The 19,192-nt window shown below is 28.7% G+C and overlaps 1 protein-coding gene across 3 annotated transcripts in view; it reads left to right on the forward strand.

Moving 5' to 3' along the window:
* LOC106681963 (centromere-associated protein E) overlaps nt 1-19,192 on the forward strand; it is a 69,264-nt gene that overhangs the window by 1,510 nt on the left and 48,562 nt on the right. For 2 of the 3 annotated variants that reach the window (XM_067044806.1, XM_067044807.1), the window contains exons 2-7: nt 225-321; nt 2,504-2,580; nt 8,171-8,548; nt 11,746-11,939; nt 16,358-18,638; nt 18,720-18,899. In XM_067044806.1, the coding sequence (XP_066900907.1) occupies nt 225-321; nt 2,504-2,580; nt 8,171-8,548; nt 11,746-11,939; nt 16,358-18,638; nt 18,720-18,899 (3,207 nt within the window). The remainder of the gene's footprint in view (nt 1-224; nt 322-2,503; nt 2,581-8,170; nt 8,549-11,745; nt 11,940-16,357; nt 18,639-18,719; nt 18,900-19,192) is intronic. The other variant, XM_067044808.1, reaches the window with a different exon arrangement.

The raw sequence follows: 19,192 nt of genomic DNA on the forward strand, positions 1-19,192 counted from the left end.
AGCTTTTAATGTCGTACTTTTGTCTTTAAACTGACCAAACCACTTTTTCTTATTAATTTCTGAATTTCTTCTTTATTTTTTTTTTTAATTTGTAAAGGGAATGAGGGAGGGTATTTTCACAAAATAATGTCTGTACCGAGAGTGTCATGTAGTTATTAAAGTGCAGTATAAATTTTATTCCTTAAGTAGAATAATTTTTTTTCACAAGCCATTCTAATTTTTAGGTTAAACATAACTTTAATTTTCATAATGTACACCATCAAGATATTTCCGAAGGTGAATTTGAAGTTTATGCGAACAAAACTGAAAAAGAAGTTTCATGTAAGATTGGTTATAGTAGAATATCAGTTCTTAATGGTTATCACCCCTTCCAACAAACTTAATTTTATTTTGAAATTTGTTTTTTTGATATTTTCCAATAGTACTATTTATTCTGAGTAATAATTTTTTATATTTATCAGAATGTTAAACATTAAATGACCTTTATTAGTATTAAATAAAAATAATTAAAGATGATCTATTTTCTCTTATTCATACTATTAATCAATCAAGTTATTCTTTCGCCATTATCATTCATTTTTGAAGTTTTGAATAATAATGATAGTAATGAACTAAAGAGATGTATCCAAGTATATTAGAGGCTACCAGTGTAAGTGTTGGTACATGGGGTACATTAAAAATTAATTACTGTATTAATACCTCAAACGTTTTTAGCTAATATGTCAAGACTTTAGTTTAGTTTGCTTCATTTTGGAATTGGATCATTGTTCGTTTAAACTGAATTCTTGTATTGCTTTAAAATAATGCCCACAAATGGTGGATGTGCCAAAATATTAGTTTAGTAGCTTTTGAATTTTTCGAACCAACTTGAGTTGGGGAGAATGATGGTGATTGAGGACTGTGTGGGCTTCTACTTTCCATTGCTGATTAATTCACCTTTATTTGTTGTTCATAAATACTGCTACAATACTACAATAAATTTGTTATTTTTTATGATTAACTCACCTTTATTTGTTGTTCATAAATACTACTACAATAAATTTTTTATTTTGGAAATAGAACCTTACAAATGTCCTGGTTTTTAATTTTATGTTGAACTGATTATCAAATAAAGTATTTAAGCTTAATTTGAGGGTGATAAATTTGCACATGTAAATCAATAGGTACCTATAAAAATAGGTGTATATATTTGTACATTTCATTTCGCAGCCACAACTATTCAGCGCAGATCACTGGTGTTGTGTGTAGTAGTAGCTTTGAATCACCGACCATGTCCGAGGGTGTCTAGATGTCGGTAGCTAAAGTGGTGTGGGAGATGTCATGGTTGAAATATAATATAAACTTTGCGTAGCTACATGTCTGTAACTTGTCATGACAACTTCATACCTGTAAAAGCATACTAATATTTAATATTATTATATTAATAATAAGTTTGAAATTATTGTCTGAAAATGTAGAGTTTTGGGTGATAAAATTGGAGGGTGAAGAAATAAACAAGAAAAGAAAATGTGAAACTTTATTGCCATTTAAATAAATTTATTGCCCTTTCGATCCTATCCCTTAAAAATATTTCCAAGAATTGAGACAACTAGATTTTATAGGTTATTTTTTATCTTAGGAGGTTAATAATCTTTATAACCCACCATTTAATTATGAATGTGCAGCATATATATATATTTGTTTTCCAGATAATCAGATAGGCTTGGTCATGTAATAATGTGTATGAAACAAGCATCTATTTTAAAAATTCAACACGGGTAAAACTGCTGTACCCAGCTAGTATCTTAATAAAAAATTGCTGACTTCTTTCCTAATAAAATAATTAACATGTTAATTGGGATTTTTAAAAAAGAAATTGATTAAACCAAAAAAAAATTATTGGTTTTGGTAAGAAACTATAAACATTTTAAATATCAAATAAGAAATTGTTATGAAATAAACTTTTATTAAAATAATGCCTATCTGGTCTAAAGAGCTGCTGATTGTCCCTTAAATTGAATTGTGGAGACTTTATCAAGACTATTCCTCTAGGTTGGAATTAGGTGCATTGAAGTAAAAAAAAAAAAAGCAATCGAGAACCTTGTGACAATTTCATTAACCAAATCTAAAATTATTTCCTTGGAACCAATAGCCTTGGCTGTTCAGGATTAGAAATTACTAGACCGTAATCATGACTTGTGATTAAAGAACACTGGCACCTCTTGGGTCCCAATTACAGTTAAATCAATTACAGGATATGGAATTTTCATTGATGCTTATTAGGCCTAGAGCTTTTTTGCCGGAAAGGAGAACAAAATCCAGGATATTTTCTCTTTTCTTCATTACTTTTTAGCCTTACAATTAAACCCTTTTGATTATTGTTGAATTGTGTATTTTAGGTGGGAAAGTAATGTAATACCTGTGACATTTATTTCTTTTTTAGCTAGATTATTTTAAAATTCATAAATTTCTTGATGTTATTATATTATTATGAAAATTATGTTTTTTTATTAATCATTTTTAGCTCCTCGTAAAAAGAGTAAATTGAAATATCATATTGATCCTTCTGGTGAAGATTATTCTTCTGGCTATGAATTAGAGGTAAGAATTGTTTTATATTTTATGGATTTATTTTTGTTGTGTTGAGACCTGGAAGTATTTTAGAATATTTTTTTCTATATTTGATGGAGTTTTATGTTCAGATTTCTGCTACTTATCAAATGTTTCGTTTTTAATTAATAAAATTGTTTAATATCTTAGTACAGTGTTATATTCTTATTCTCATATTATACCAAGATGATAGAAGCTATTCAATATGGAACATTCATTTACTCATTTTTTTTAACCTTGGCTCTTTTTGGTATGCTCTCCCTCTATCTAAAAATAAGTACTCACACCCCCTTGGAATCTAAAAATAAGTTCCTACTCACCTTTGAAAAATATGTTCTTATTACTTTATTTAGAAAATCTATTGAAAGATTATAAAAGCATTTACTGATAAAAATTAGTATTTATTTCTAATAAGTGTGATGTATTGAGGCAATGAAATCAAGCTTAAAAGAGGTGCTTGAAAATGTTATCATAGCAATTGTTAGTTTTTCATTGGTAATGTGGTCAGACTCTATTTACCTTTAAAAAAAAAAAAATTGAAACTTTTACTTAAGAACTAAACTAAACTTCTACTACTTGCATCATTCATTTATTTATTTATTCAATAAAAAGGATATCTGTTGAAGTGAGTGTGATTATTTACCTGTAACAATATTATAACCATGAAATTCAATCATTTCACCTGTCATCAATTTAATTATAGTTTTATTTCGTATTCGGTTTTAAGGAAACCTTGGTTATAATGGCCTGCATTAAGAGGAAAAATTGGTCATCCCATTTACATTTTCTGGGCTCTATGATCTAACATCTCAGTTATAAGAAACAAAAATTACTTTGGTTTACTCTAATACCGATATTGATTTAGAAAATGGATGTAAAGAAGGAGAAGATCAAAGCCTGAAGAATTATATTCTGGTAGATTCTGATGTAACAAGAAAAATTCTTAACAATTATGTAATTGTTGAGAACGTTCTGCCTATAATGATGATGGCGTAGATTAAGTTGAGGAAGAGGGATCAGTACTAAAACCACTTAGCCACAGGGTTACCGCAGTTGGTTTTGAAACAATGGTGAATTGTTATGGAGACATTTCCCACGTAATACAAGAGAAAAAAAATGCAATTAAATTCTCTGCTTTTTAAAATATATAAAGAGATTAAATTGTATGTTTGTATTTTATATGTTCAATATATTAAATACAGGTGTTTACCAATATTTATTTAGAATTTATGATATAATCTAATTATTTAATATGTATTTACTATCCCAATGTGGGATGGGAAGACTTGGACTACTATTTGAAACAAGTTCACTCATTCCCCATATGTTTCTTATAAGCAGGTTGTATTGATTATAATTTAAATTTTCTACTTTATTTGTTGACACATTTGATATTAGGGAAATGTATAATTGATATATTTCTAAAAGTGGTACTATTTTCATGGTATAAGAAAGCAACATATTTAGTCAATTAGCTTTGGAATAAAATTAATTTGATGAAGTATCTTCATATTGACTGAGTACCATTGAATTACTAGGCTAAAAAAAAAAAAAAGTGATCTACAGTATTACTTAATGTTTGCTGACCCCTAAATCCCCTTTGCAAGCCTTGACTTGACCCTTAAACTTTGTTCTCACAATAAGTAAATAATTAATGTACATATTAAAAAAATTTTAAAATGAAGTAAATTGAATACAAAAAAAATAGAAAAAATCATCATGAACATCTTCTAATTGGGAGTTATTGTAATTTTTTAGTTTTTTTTTTATTACATCATGCCTCATCATTTCCGGCACACGAGGTAGTCATCATATAGGTTACTAACCTATTCTAACCAGAGTGGGAAGGTCAAGTGTAATTCCGATGGGCTGTACAGTAGAACCAGCCCCTGGGAAGACTGGATATTCTCTACTATTTCTGCTTCTAATTATCGTAGAATGTTACCTCTGGTGTCACTTTAAAGCTATTTCAATTACATTGTTTACACAAGATGATATTAGTAATAAAATGTAATAATTATACCTTACAATGCAATGTTTTTGTGAATTTATTATCATTTGTGTAAATAAATACTACTGTAAAATTAATCTTTAAATGATATCAAATATAAACTAAAACAGTATCTTAGGAATTAGATAACTATTTTAAGAAACAAAATAAAAATTTCTCGAAAATACTAAATTTCCTAATGCCATTCAAAGAAATAATGTGTCAAACTTAAAAGTTTGGTGAGTCTTCAATCAGTATTTGTTATCAGGTAACACTTTGATAAGAAGTAACTTAGTGCCCAAATATTTTTTCTTCCTCTTCCTGAGTGTTTTTAGATTCAATTAGTCTCCAGCAATATTTTATAAGTTTTAAATAGATCTAAATTTTTCTATATGAAATTAAAAAATAACTTGTGTCATTCAATTTGAAATTTTGTTTTATACAATAAAATTAAACTCATCTTTACTATTATTTCTGGTCCTAGAGAAAAAATATAACAATTTTTTGATGTTTTTTCTCTGCTTTGATGTTAATTTATGTCAAAAGTAAATGTTTGGCAAATTCAAAAGTTATTGCCCATTGGAATCCATATTTTTGAAACGATGCATGTACTTGCATCTGGACCACTGGACTGTAAGGATTCAAATATATAAAGACATAGTTCACAAAAATAATTCTTAATTTTTACATGATTTCGGGCACATATTCCATAACTAAAACCAACCTACACATAAACAGTACTAAATTTATGTTTATGATATATTTCAAAGCAGTGTAGAGCTGAGAGAATTTTGTTTAGAGTATAAGTCATTGAAAAAAAATTGATTTAACCAATCTTTGACATTTTTATATACTAATTTCAAACTCTTAACATTAATTCAAAAAAGAAATAAAAAAATCCCAAAGTTATATACCAAAATATATATATATATATATATATATATATATATATATATAAACCTTATGGGTGCATAAACACATCTGTTAATATAAAATCTAGTTGTAAAAACCCCATTCCATTAAACATACATGTGCAAGCAATTTTAAAAATTGGATTCTTAACATGAAAATTTATTTATCATGGTCCTAAAACTTACTAATTAGCTAATTAATTTAATAAAGTCATTAATTAGGTATTTGTTTGCCTATAACTCCTGAGTGGTTCTAAGTGAAAACATTATAATATAGCAAATAAAAAACATTACATTCTTCATCAAATGTGTACCATGACTTATTAATTTGGTCAAGTAATAACCAAAATAACAATATTTTTTTAAAACACTAAGATTAGTTAGGAAAATTGTTGTACCTAGAATCAAAATTTACTTTACTCTTGTATATTTTTAAAAATACAACCAAGAAAAAAGTTTCTTCTGGTAGTTTCATTATTCCTTTACACAATGTATAGGAGAATTAATATTAAACTGTCATTACAAAAAAAAAAGTTATTCATAAGTGATCAAGTCCATAATGTACCATTGAGCCCCATGTGTACTTTGGATCATTAGAATCTTGCACTTATAAGCTAGATAATTTGTATAAAAAGCAACCCATTCCTACAGAAACTTGTATTCCATTACAAAAATGTATATCTTATAATTAATTTTTAATTGAAAAATTAATAATGTTAATTAAATTTTACCAAAAATTAGCTAAAGATTAAGTTTGAAAAGTACTTAAAACCAAAAAGGTACATCTGTTTTATTCTGATTCTACTGTCTACTGTGGTTAGCAGTTTCATTACAATATCTTCATCTATAAAATCAAATATTTTTTTGGATTCTATTACAAATTGACTACTATTTCCAATTTGTTTATAGAATTTAATCAGTAATTCTAAATTAGTTTAATCTTTGGCAATTATTTTTTCTATTATTGTGCTCTCGTGGTTCATTTCTATTCCCAAATTGTTCCAAAACATATTTTGTCTTCTTTCTTTTCATTTAAACACCGGTCCATTTATATACTTATACCTAGGATTATTGATCAGTGGTACAGTACATTTTCTCATGTCAGGTATGGCTTGGTACTTTTTACTAAATAAAACCTTCAACATTCCTAATTTTAAAATTAAAAAATGCTATACCAATAAGCAGTGTTTCAAGGGGAACATGTTTTTAAAAAAACAAAAAAAAAAAAAACAACAGCCATCAGCTTGTAAAACAATAAATTGCAAAACTCAAAGTAGTTATTTTCAGAGCTCAAAAAAACATTACTACTTAATTGGAAAGCAATAGCTCATGGACAACGACCCTCACTGTTGCAAAGTTGGTCTTAGTTACACAGCATAACTAACGCCTACTGTCGGAAAATTGTAGTCATTCAATGTCAACTCCAGAGTCAGAGTCAAAGTATCTTAATAAAAAAAAATAATATATTTAATGCCTTGATAACTAAATGGGCTTATCAGAGCTAGAGGAGTCACTTAATATTGTTAGTGTGATTTTTACTATTGAGAAGATGGTCGGGGGTGCAGTCAGCAAAAAATACACACTAACTTATTTATTTGTGCCGATCTTTTAACCTGAATTTCAGGGCAGAAAAAACAAAAAAGAGATAACAACCATAATTCGAAGAAACATAAAAATGAAAGGAAAATAATGAACAAGCAAACTTGGGAATATACATAACAATAAATTAAGTAGGTAGTAGTTAGTTGATTGATAACAATAGAAGTAGATAGTAATTGATCGATAACAATAGAAGTAGATGGTTATTGATTGATAACAATAGAAGATGATAGAGGTAAGATTATTATACAATTTATTATAGATTAAGATTGTTATAAAGGTAAGAATTATACAATTTATTCAAATTACACAAAATAAATGACAAAAAATTTTTAAAAAACAGAAAGTTTTCTAGAAATAAACATAATGAAAGGTAGAAGTATGGAAGAAATTATAAATGATGAGTAATGGAATTAACTTAAGATATGTAAGTAATGTCTAAAATATTGAAAAACAATTTAAATCAATATAACAAAATGTATGAAAGAAAACATTATATTTGATACAATGGGAAATAAATAAATATGTTAAAATGAATTTATGGCTTTATTTTTTTCTAAATTTATATTCTTTCTTTGTGATAATCTAAACCTAAAATACTCCACTGGACATTTCAAAATATTTTTCATAAAAATGTCTGCAATACTTCTGGCCAATGGCTTATGACTATTTCAGTTTATGAAAATGAATAAAAGCAAATTAATTAAACAATATATTTAGAACTCAATTGTTAACTTAAATTTGAGGCTATATTGGGTAAGAAGGATTAGACAGCATTAACATTTTCTAAAATATTTCCTAGCAGGAGAGAAATTGACATTTATAAGTTTATTCTGTAATAGGTTGGTAATTCTTGTGACAATCACCTTTCCTGTACATGATTGGTTAATATAGAACAACTCAAACAAGTTATTTTTAAAAATCATATTAACACTTTTTTTTACCAATAAGACGTAAATTTAAGAAGTTGATGACAACATGTATTTTATTTTGTGTATTGGCCATGTTTACCTCAATTTAACTTTTTTTAGGATTAAATTACTTCAGAATTTAATTTCTTATTACGACAATTATTTTTTAGATGGAAGATACTATTGTGAATTTAAATGATGAAATTCAGAAGCTGCATGAAGAACTTGAATCTAGAAGATGCTCAATGAACTCTCTTCGAAATGAACTTGATGGAAAAAATGCATCCATATTTACACTTCGAGATGAATTAGCATCAAAAACTACATCTTTACTGTTACTTCAAGATGAATTAGAAACAAAAACTTCATCTTTATTGTCACTTCAAGATGAATTAGGTTCGAAAAATGCTTCCATCTCTATATTGCAGGATGAACTTGTTAAAAGTAGGTCATCTTTACTTGACCTTCAATGTGACCTTGAAAATGCAAATACTAATATTTGTGAGTTGAGAGAAGAATTGGTAAAGAAAAGGATTCAATTGAATGAGGTAAATATACTAAACCCATTTAAAACACTATGTTAACGCTCAAAGCATTAATTTAAAAATAATACACACCGTCAATCAGCGATTAATTTCCCGTCAAATAAAAATTAATTTTTTTTAAACTAATGTAAATATACTATCAATAAAATTATTATTGCAGTGTAATATGCAGTGGTTCCTATTTGTTTATATAATACTTCATATATGTCCACTTTGAACAGCATCTCTGCCCAAGTCACCATGAAGATCTGAAATTTAGGTTAAAACATTGGCACAAATAAATAGATTTTATTGATTTGTGTATTTCTGCTGAATGCAACCTCTACCATCTCATATTGAATTTCTCTTTTCTTTTGGTTGTTTGGTATTCTTTTATTTTATAATTTATTTCCTTATATATGTAAAGTTTGGGTCTAGCAAAATGCCTTATTCCTCAGTCATTATTATAGGATTTTGAGGATAGCTCCATAAAAGGTGAGAATTAACAGGTTTTTGTACCCAGATAGTTTTTATCCTTGACTCAAACCAATACCGTAGTTGTTCCTGAGACTAAAGAAAGTATACCAAATTGTCCAGTACTGAGCGATATAATTGACTATTTCGAACATAATTCATTTGGTAACCATTTGTTACATGTTTCTTTAAATATTAATGAATGGAATATGGTCCGGGTGCGGTCAAAAAAACTCAAATAGTAAATGATCATATTATTTTTATTGAGCCAACGTTTCGCCCCACGTTGCAGGGCTTCGTCAGGGCTAAAAAAGATACAAACACTTGACATAGTTACAAAAAAAGAAAAAAACATAAGTAAAATAACAGAGGTACACAATGAAAAGTAAAATATAATAAGAAAAATTAATGGTTGTAAACAGGTAATAGTATAAATGAAAAGGGTAATAGTAACAGATAGATAAGAGATAAAATAAGAGAAGAAATATTAAAGAAAGTACAAATTAAGAGATGAAAAAAGAAAAGAATTAAATCAAATGATGAGATAAAATAAGAGAAGAAATATTAAAGAAAGTACAAATTAAGAGATGAAAAAAGAAAAGAATAAAATCAAATGATGAGACAGAATTCATACCTGTTTTGACGGGAGTCAAAGTCATAGTGAGCCGTTTGTATTGGGAGTAGTGGGGATGGCAGTTTAGTACGCCACAATAACGAAAATAATTTTAAAGTAAACATTGTAAACAAAAATTATTTAAATTAGGTAAACATTAAATGGTAATATACATAATTGAGGGGGAGAAGAGATCTTTACAAAATTATTTAAAAAAAAAAAAGACTCAGAAACACAAAGGAGAAATAAAGTATAAAATAATGGGATACAATATGTGTAAGTGATTAAGAAAGACAATTTACCAAATGAGGGGATACAGAGAAGTGTAAATTATAATAGAAAATTAATAATAAAGTAATTATTATAAGTACACTTACGAAGGTAGCACATGAATGTAAATTAAAAGGTAAGATACATGAATATAAATGAGACAGGAAGGATAGTAAATATAAAAATAATTAAATAAATGGTGAGAATTTAGAGAAATAAGAATAAAAGATATGACAAGAAAGTGGGCTTCTGAAATGAAGAACAAAGTGAAAAGAAGTATTATGAGGGTTTTATTATGTTCAAAATGTGTCGATATGTAAGGGAGATGCAGTCTTTATCAACTTTATGATTGACGGAATTCTCAGTTAAATTTATGTAAATGGACTCCGAGATGAGACGTTTGGTGTGGTTGGGGACAGTGGCTTTAAATATTAATGCATGAAGAAATTATCCCATACTAACATTTTTTGGATCTTCATGGTACATTTAATTCAGTCAAAGAGTATCAGTTGGATAGAATGCTATTGTGCTCTCTATATTTAGCAATGCACATTACATCAGCTGATAAAGACCTCAGATATCTTAAAGAGCTTTATGTATGTTGATAATATTCTTACTGGTGTGAATACTGCTTGAGAAAACTTTTTTTTTTTTTTTTTTTTTTTTTTTTCGGCCAAGACTCCAATTGGAGTCCTATACTGCCTAACCATGGTTGAGGGTCAAAAGTTCTTCATTTTGTGGGACTGCCACGCAATGAAAAAAGTCATCGTCCCAGGCCGGATTCGAACCGGCACCACCAATAGACATCGAATTGGAAGACTGTGTCTTAACCACTGAGCTATGGGCGGCCCAGAGAAAACCTTGATATTCAATCTAAATTAATCAAATTGGTCTGGAAAGAAGTGCTTATTTTGAGTAAATGGATGAGCAACACTCCAGAACTACTACACTCTGTAAATGATTGAAAAGAAATAATTTATTTTCAAAGCTGAGACTCTGTCCTCGACTGTCTCTCTTATGATATCCAAGCTATCCTATTAATTATGGGCAAAGAAGTATCATGTCTGTCATTGCAGGAATGAAAGATCCTCTCAGTTATCTCACATTAGTAACCTTTAATTCTAAAGAACATCTGTAGAGCCTATAGAGTCTAAACCATTTAAGCTTAATGGTTCACTTCCATCAGCAATAGTTATGAATATTGGGAGTTCTATGACTCTCTTAACATTCTACTGTTCATTCGGATACCTCATCGTATGTTTCCCTGAAAGGCTATTTATGTTACCTTCGTGGGATTTGCTGATGTATTGGATACAGGGTAGGCAAACAGTATTTTTAAATATCAGGGGAACACTTGAGGTGTATGGTCACCTAAAAAACAGTCCATTGCCTTAAATACCAAAGATCCTATAATACTTTCTCAAAGGGTACCTTTAACAGATTATTGAGGTGTTGATAACCAGAAGATTTTATGCCTTAGTTTCAAAACAACTAGTCAACCAACAAGATTATTACTTGACGATTACCGCAGAAGCCATCTCAACCACGGTGGTTGTGATTCTCTTCATTTCTCAACATTTAATAATCTTGGCTTTCCTACTCTGTCTAGAACAGGTTAATAACTGGCTCTGCTTATCCCAGTTGGATTTGTAATTTTTTTTATGTATTGATCACTTTTTAATGAATAGTCTGTCAATATATTTGATAAATTTACTAGTTTATAGTACTAGCATCGGTTATTAAAAATTGTCTTTTTTTTAAATTTCTTAAAATTGTATTAACTGGAATCAATTTGATTTAAATTTAATATTCATCAAAAACTTATGTATGATTTTAATTCATTAACTTTATTCCTTTTTTTCAGACAGAGCAATTGAAAATTAATCTAAATGAATCAATTAAGAAAATAATGTTTTTGGAGCAGAGTTTAAAAGAAAAATCTGAAGCTCTTGATTTAAACAACAGGCTTCTAGAAACTTTAAAAATGGAATTTGATCATGCATGTGAGTCTGCTGCTATGAGAGAAAAAAAAATGACCGATAAAGAACAGCAAATGAGGTATTATAAATTATTATTAGTTCTACACAAACAATCAAACGATTGAGCACATTATTTGTATTACATAAACAATTTGGTTTATTTTATATAGATTTAAACATTATATTTTGTTAGGAATCAGTTTACAGTCTTATTGTGACCAAAATGTGAATATTAACAGTTGTGTGTTCTTTTTTATACTATAATATTGTATTCATTTAATAATAATAATTTACTGTATATTTTAAATAAATATAAGAACAGCCTAGTGTTAAATTGTTTATTTTTTCTTCATTTACTTTGAAGTAAAGAACTCAAGGAAAAAAACTACTTCAATTAGTTTTATTCATTTAATTTTGAATCTTAGTAACAAAATATATTACTTAATGTATTCTGTAAATGATTAGTTACAATTTTAATAAACAATTTAATCATAGTGTAACAACAAAACATTGATCTCAAAATCCTGAAACCATTGTTTTGTAGAGCGTGCTAAATGAATCGGCATGTTATCCTGCTGATAAATATCTTCTTCCAATAGTGTAATAAACAGCAAGAGGAATGCTTCTACTACATTTTGATAACGTAACAGCATTCATTTTGCCGGGAATGAATGCAATTAGAAACTTTCTCTTTTTATTAAAAGTAGCCCTTACTATTTCTCCGCCACCCCAATGAGACCTTAGTGGCAAATTTTTTTTTCTTTCCTAAGGTCATGTCAGTAGTAATTAAAACCAACTGGACCATCAATATTAAATTTTTTTCATCAATGGAAATAAACCTTGACCATTTTTTGCTTGCTTAAATATGTCTTTCAGGAAACTGTAGTCATCTCTGCAAATGATGTTTATTGAGCTGCGGTTTTTTTATAACCTTAAAATATTTGATACAGCTATCCACTTCTTCACCAAGCAGCATCACATTCTAAATTGAATCGCCTCACAATCTTTGCAAAGGATGCACGACTTATATCAAAAGCGCCCATTTCACATGATTGGAAAAATTTGGAGGTCTTCCACTTCTTTTCTTTTCTTTTTACCATAATTGTCTTGGCTGCAATTTAAAAAAGTTTTTTACTACACCCTGGGAGCAGTTTTTCTCACAAGCAATTTGTCTCTGGGCCATCCCCCAGGACTGTCCTTGCGATCCCTCTTCTTAGATCCATTATCCTTTGCTACTCAAAGATATAATCTCTCTTCAACAATATGAAGAAAACTGAGGTGACATTAATCCATTAATACACCTGGCAGCAGAAAAATAAATATTGAGTCTATACTTAATCACAGCATAAACAAGATTTGTTTACAAAATCTGACATTCATTAATTAACAAACAGATCAAAGACCATTTAAAGCTTCTTGCCAATCTAATGACATAAAAAGAAGTCTAAAAACATTATTGTACTATGAATTTACTTTTAAATTTTATAATACTTTAATTTTATAAGTTGAGTTTATATTTTTTTTCAGGACTGTGCATTGATTTAATTTATTCATAAAGAATAGATTGAATCAATTTTTAAAATAAATCAATTTATCAGATTAATCTTCAATATCTTTTAAGTTTACTAATATTAGGTTTATGTAAACATTTAAAATAAAAATGGATTTTGTCACTAGTGTTTATATTTTTTAAAATAACACAAACATAAAGAACAAAAATTTTATCAATTTTTTCTTATTAAAGTTATTTCTTTTTAATATTTAGCTTCATTGCTATTTGATTCGAGGGATATTGAAAAAACATACTTTATTATATAAGAATTGTAATTTCTTATATAATTGAAATAACTTTTTTTCTCTCTCTTTTTAATTACATCTGCACCTGTAAAATACTATATTGACGATCAATAGATTGCGTGACTGTTACATAAATTAAACAAATAGCATGTAAAGCATGAGGAGGAACAGCATCCAAGGTTACCTCTTCTCTGGTTTTTCTTACTTTCGTGTGTTATCAGGTCCCTTATTCATATTCTTTTTAGTCTCCTCTTTGTGTTCTCAGGCATGAGCGCTGTGGCCATCTCTGGCCAAGTATGTGTCCCAGTAATTTTTCATGAAAACATTTTGTAGTAAGTTCGTACGTATCCAATGACCATTTGATTTTTAATTTTTAAGTCAGTATGTAAAGCATTGTTATTTATATATCATGATGGACTGTAGTCATTTGATGCAAATCTGTTTAGCCATTCCATAAATTTGTAGTATATATGTCCAAATAGGTTTTAGTAAGTATGTGTATGTGTTTAAATTTTGTATTGTTTTTAATTTAGAGTTTCATATGAGTTGTAAATGCAATTGATTTAGTTTCAGGTTTAATAATTGACTTGTTTTTTTAATATGTGGTCGTAGTGTCATTCTTGTTTCTAATGTTAGTCCAAGGTGTTGCACTCTGTCTGTTTGCTGGATAGTTGAGCTGTTGAGGTGTAATGGAGGGCAAGTTTCTTGTCTAAGGATAAAAGTTATGTATGTAACTTTGCATTTTGATGTTTAGTAATTATGGCTGTGTCGTCAGCATAGGTTGCTGTCAATATGTTGGTACTTGATGGAATGTCATGTTGGTACATGTTTGTGTGTGTATGTTATGTATTACAGTGGTACAAGTATTGATCCCTGAGTTTCATCAGATAGAATTTGTCTCATTGAAGATATCTTTGAGCGCTTCCAAACAGAGAAAAATCGGTGAGAAAGAAATGAATGAGGAATTAAGTAGTAATTGTATCATAGTTCACTGTATAGTCAGTCTTGAGCTTGAAGAGAACTCTCTAGTGACAGACATGATCAAATACTTAGATGACTCTGCAGTTGCATACAAGTGTCAGTTGTAATGGTATAATGGTATGTTTAACATGTAATTTACAAAAGTGTCATATTCTGTGTTTGTATGTCAGTGTAATTACAGAAGAAAGATAGTCAGTGAGAAGAGCTCCAATTTTTCCTCCTCTGACAACCCAAGAACCATCCTTTTTTGTAAGAGGTGCTGTAATTTCATTATGCTTTAGGAGTTTCTTTGTGTGCTTCCATAAACTCCCATCATCTATTGAGAGACATTTAAAGTAACTGTTATAGTTTAGCTGGTTAAATTTAAAAATTTGTCATTTCAGTCCATTATTTAGTTTGTTGAATGCCTGTCTGTTTGATGGTTGTCTGTTAGTCTGCCATATCTTCTCTTAATTCTGATCAGGTCCCTAATATATTGCTGATAGCCTGGTAAATTATTATCTTTTTTGCACATTGGTACTGACACATTGCAGGTTATATGGTTTTCATGAACTGTTCTGCTGCTTCCTCTAGTCCTTCATCAGTTTTGATTAAAACAGGGATTGAAATATTTGAGTCAAGATAAGTTCTACAAAGTCCCAACCCAAAAGTGCAGGTCTCTTTAGTTACCAAAATTGTCTCTGCTATTATGCTGCTGCTATAAAATATATGTTCTGATCAGAATCACTATACATGCTGTCATTCCAAGAACTGATAAGTACCTGAAAATTATATAACACTGACCTCCACCATCTTTAAGGAAAATTTTGCTTAGAATCAAAATATGTGTTCTCTTTCCAAGAAATGGTTCCAAGAGTTAGATATATAATCCATCTATATAATACTATATTTAAAAGTATTATATGTATAATACTTTCATAGCAAACAGCATTTAGAATAATAGCCTTTCCATGAGAAGAGTTTCTCAGCTTTTTGTCCTCTGCTGCTAAAATTATTTCCCTAACGTAGGATACTGTTAGCAATGGATTATATATAGTCTTCTCTGTCCTAGCATTGCCTAAAATATTACATAAGTCGATATTTCATTGTTTTAATGAAAAGTAAAACTATGAGAACAATTGGTTCTTTTTATTGAAGGAACAGCAAATAACAAAAAAAATGCAAAGATTATTTGACCGTTTTGTAACAAGTTTAGTTGAACATGCTAGTATTCTATAGTATTTATACAAAACTGAAGAGTTTATTTGGATGTACTTATTAAAAAAAAAATTTTGTGTTAAATATATTGTTTATTGAGGAAGGTTTAGGGCTTCATAACAGCATGTTACGACCCAAATGCCATAATCTTGAGTATTTTTACAGATTTGTATAATGTAACTGTTAAATTAAGGAAGAATACTCAATACTTGCATATGGATTTTGCTGATTTTTCTTGTGTAATTAATATTTCATGTATAATATTTATTGTATTATGTCTGCAGAATGATTTATTATGAACTCAACTAAGTCCATAAATTAATAATTTTAATTATAAGAAGATGGCCAGGGTTGCGGTCAAAAAAAGAACAAATAGTATAAAACTATTTTTATACTATATGTTCTTTTTTTGACCGCAACTTTGACCATCTTCTTATATTTAAATCTTTACGGTCAACTATACATACATATATGTAATAATTTTAATATTTTGAATGATTGTAAATAGTTTATTTTTTCCAGATCTAGTCATGAGAATGATATTAAACAACTAAAGGAACACTATTCAGACAAAATAAAGGAGATATTAACAAGTTATTCTTTAAAAGAGCGATTTCTTGAGAACCATATAGATGCACTTTACAGTAGGATTACAGAATTAGATGAAAGGGGTGAATCTCATCATCAAGAATATGAAACGTTTAGAAAAATATATGAAAAAGAATATAATGAGATGAAATCTAAAGTGAAGGAAATAGTAACAAATTGTGGGTCACATATTGTGGAAATGGATAATAGGTTAGCCGTTAGCCTTAGTAATGAAGTTGCTTTAAGGATAGAGCTGAATTCGAAAATTGATGATGAAAAAAAAATCATTCAAGAACTCGATGATAGTAAGAAAAAATTGGAAGAGTTGTATGTTGATCATAAAAATACATGTAAAAAACTTAAGCATACTGAAATGCAATTTAATTTATTAAGAGAAAATAAAGAAGAATTGCAAAATGAAGTTTTAAATACCAAAAATTTCTGTGATAAATTAAAAATTGATTTTATTAGAGAAAGAAAACAAATGGAGATAGAGCGAGACGATATTGTTCATTCTTTTGAAACTGATTTGTTTAATTTGATTAAAGCTTTGGAAGATCTATACCACTGCATCAAAATGCTTTATCTTAATCCTGAAGAAGATTTAAGTAATTCAGACTCTGATGAATCAACAATTAAGCTTTCTGTTATTTCTAAAGAAAAATTTTCTAATCCTCATATTTGTGCTGCAATGAAATTAGTGTGTGATTCCATATCAGAGTCAATAAAACTTCGTAAAGAGCTTAAAGATCTTGTTCAAAATAACCAGAACTTACGTATTGCTTTTGATGCCCGTAAAAAACAATATGAAGACAGTGTCCAGCAATTGGCATCATTGAAAAATGAGATTGTGACTTTAGATAAAGAAAAGGATTGTGCTGTAAATAATTTGAGGTATGTTGAAGAACAAAATACCATGTTGAAGTACGAAATTATGAAAAAACAATCTGAATTAGACCAATTGAATGAGGAATTGTTGAGATACAAAGATGAATTAGACAAAATTAGTCATCAACAACAACAACAAAGTGAAACTTGCACGCAACTTGCTAATGTGGATCTGTCACCAATTGTACCCGATTATAAAACAGCCAGTGATAGTAAAATAAGCAAAGATGGAAGTGTACAGGACATTCGTTCGAAAAGTTTTTCTAATAATGCTCCAATACAGTTGGCTACATCAACACCATATCCAAAAAATGTTTGTGATCCAGATGGTGGAGGTGAATTCATCAAACCTAAAAATGAAAAATCAAAAACTGAAATTAATTTGTCTTTCATAAAATGGATGGAAAAGTGTCATGAGCTTGATAAAGAAAATAAACTTTTGACAACTAAAGTTGAAAGTCTCACTCTCCAAGTTCAGGATCTGAAATTCAATTCTAAATTTTTGAAAGAGGAAATGAATGCTTACGAAGAGATGAGAATTAAATTAGAAGATAAATTGAGCACCCATATGTCTTTGAAAGAACAGTTCACACAACTACAAGATGAAAATGAGAAGTTGATTAATGAAACAAAAAATTTGAATAAAGAATTAAGTTATCTAAAAATAGAAAACCAGGAGCTATCCAAAAAAAATATTCAGTTAGAAGAAAAGTATGGAAAATGTTTAATTGAGTTTACTGAAAACAAAAACTCTGACAGTAATGATGTTAGTAGTGAAACTGTCATTAATAATTTCAATGAAAAATTGCAAGAAATATTAACATTAAAAGGAGAAATAAGATCATTAGCTGAGGATAAAAAGTTTCTCATGCGGAAAATAGATTTATTACATGAAACAAATAATGTATATTGTGGTAAGTTAGAAGATACTTATAATGAATTGATTTTATGCAAAACTGAACTTGAAAGAATTAGAAATGAAAAAATGAATATATATTCTGACAACAAATTACTAAACAAAGAAGTCCAATTGCTTCAATTGAGGCTTGACTTTTTGGCCTCAATGAGAGACAAGTCCCTATTAAGTACTTCCAATCAAAGTGAAGAATTAGTTCAAGAATTGATTGCTTTTGTTCGGAGTATTATGGAGAGTAAATTTGAACCGTGCAGTTCCTTTGACACAGATGATAATGATAAAGAATGGTCCAGGTCAGATAAAATAAACTTTCATGAAATTTTAAAAAGTTTAAATCATCAACTATTAGAAGAAAAACTGGACTTTGAAGGAAAATTGAAAGAATTACAACATATTATTAGCATATCCAAAGTAAGTATTTTTTAAGATTAATTTTAATAATGTTATGTTTGCAAATTGATGTATCTAAAATAGTTGCTTCGTTGATTTTAGAGTGAAGGAACAATTGATGACAATTGGGTTGTCCAATTGGATAAAAAACTTAGAACCATTTTTGAAGAATTGAAGTTTCATAAAGAACAGTATAACAGGATTGAAGAAGCGCTGAGATCTACTGGAAAACTTCTTGACGATCTCCAAAAACATAAGGATCAGTTGCGCATCAAAGATCATGTATGTTATATTCTTTATTAAATAAATTAAGATATTTCTTAATTGAGTAGCTATCTGGAAAAGGACATCTGACTGAAAACCATGTCAATAGAAGTCACCAAATATACAAAGTTTTATAATGACGTAACAATATGTGAAATCAGTTTTTATTTTATTCCTTTTAATGTATTAGCAGATCAGAACAGTGCACTTTTTAGTTGATTTCATGTTGATAGTTAATTATGAAATAAGTGAAGAAAAGAGGGTCAAAACACCTTTTTTTCCATAGAGTACACAAATCAGTGAGAACAAAA

The sequence above is a fragment of the Halyomorpha halys genome, unplaced genomic scaffold, assembly GCF_000696795.3.
Source record: "Halyomorpha halys isolate HHAL.00 unplaced genomic scaffold, Hhal_1.1 Scaffold380.1, whole genome shotgun sequence".
NCBI classification, from domain to species: Eukaryota; Metazoa; Arthropoda; class Insecta; order Hemiptera; family Pentatomidae; genus Halyomorpha; species Halyomorpha halys.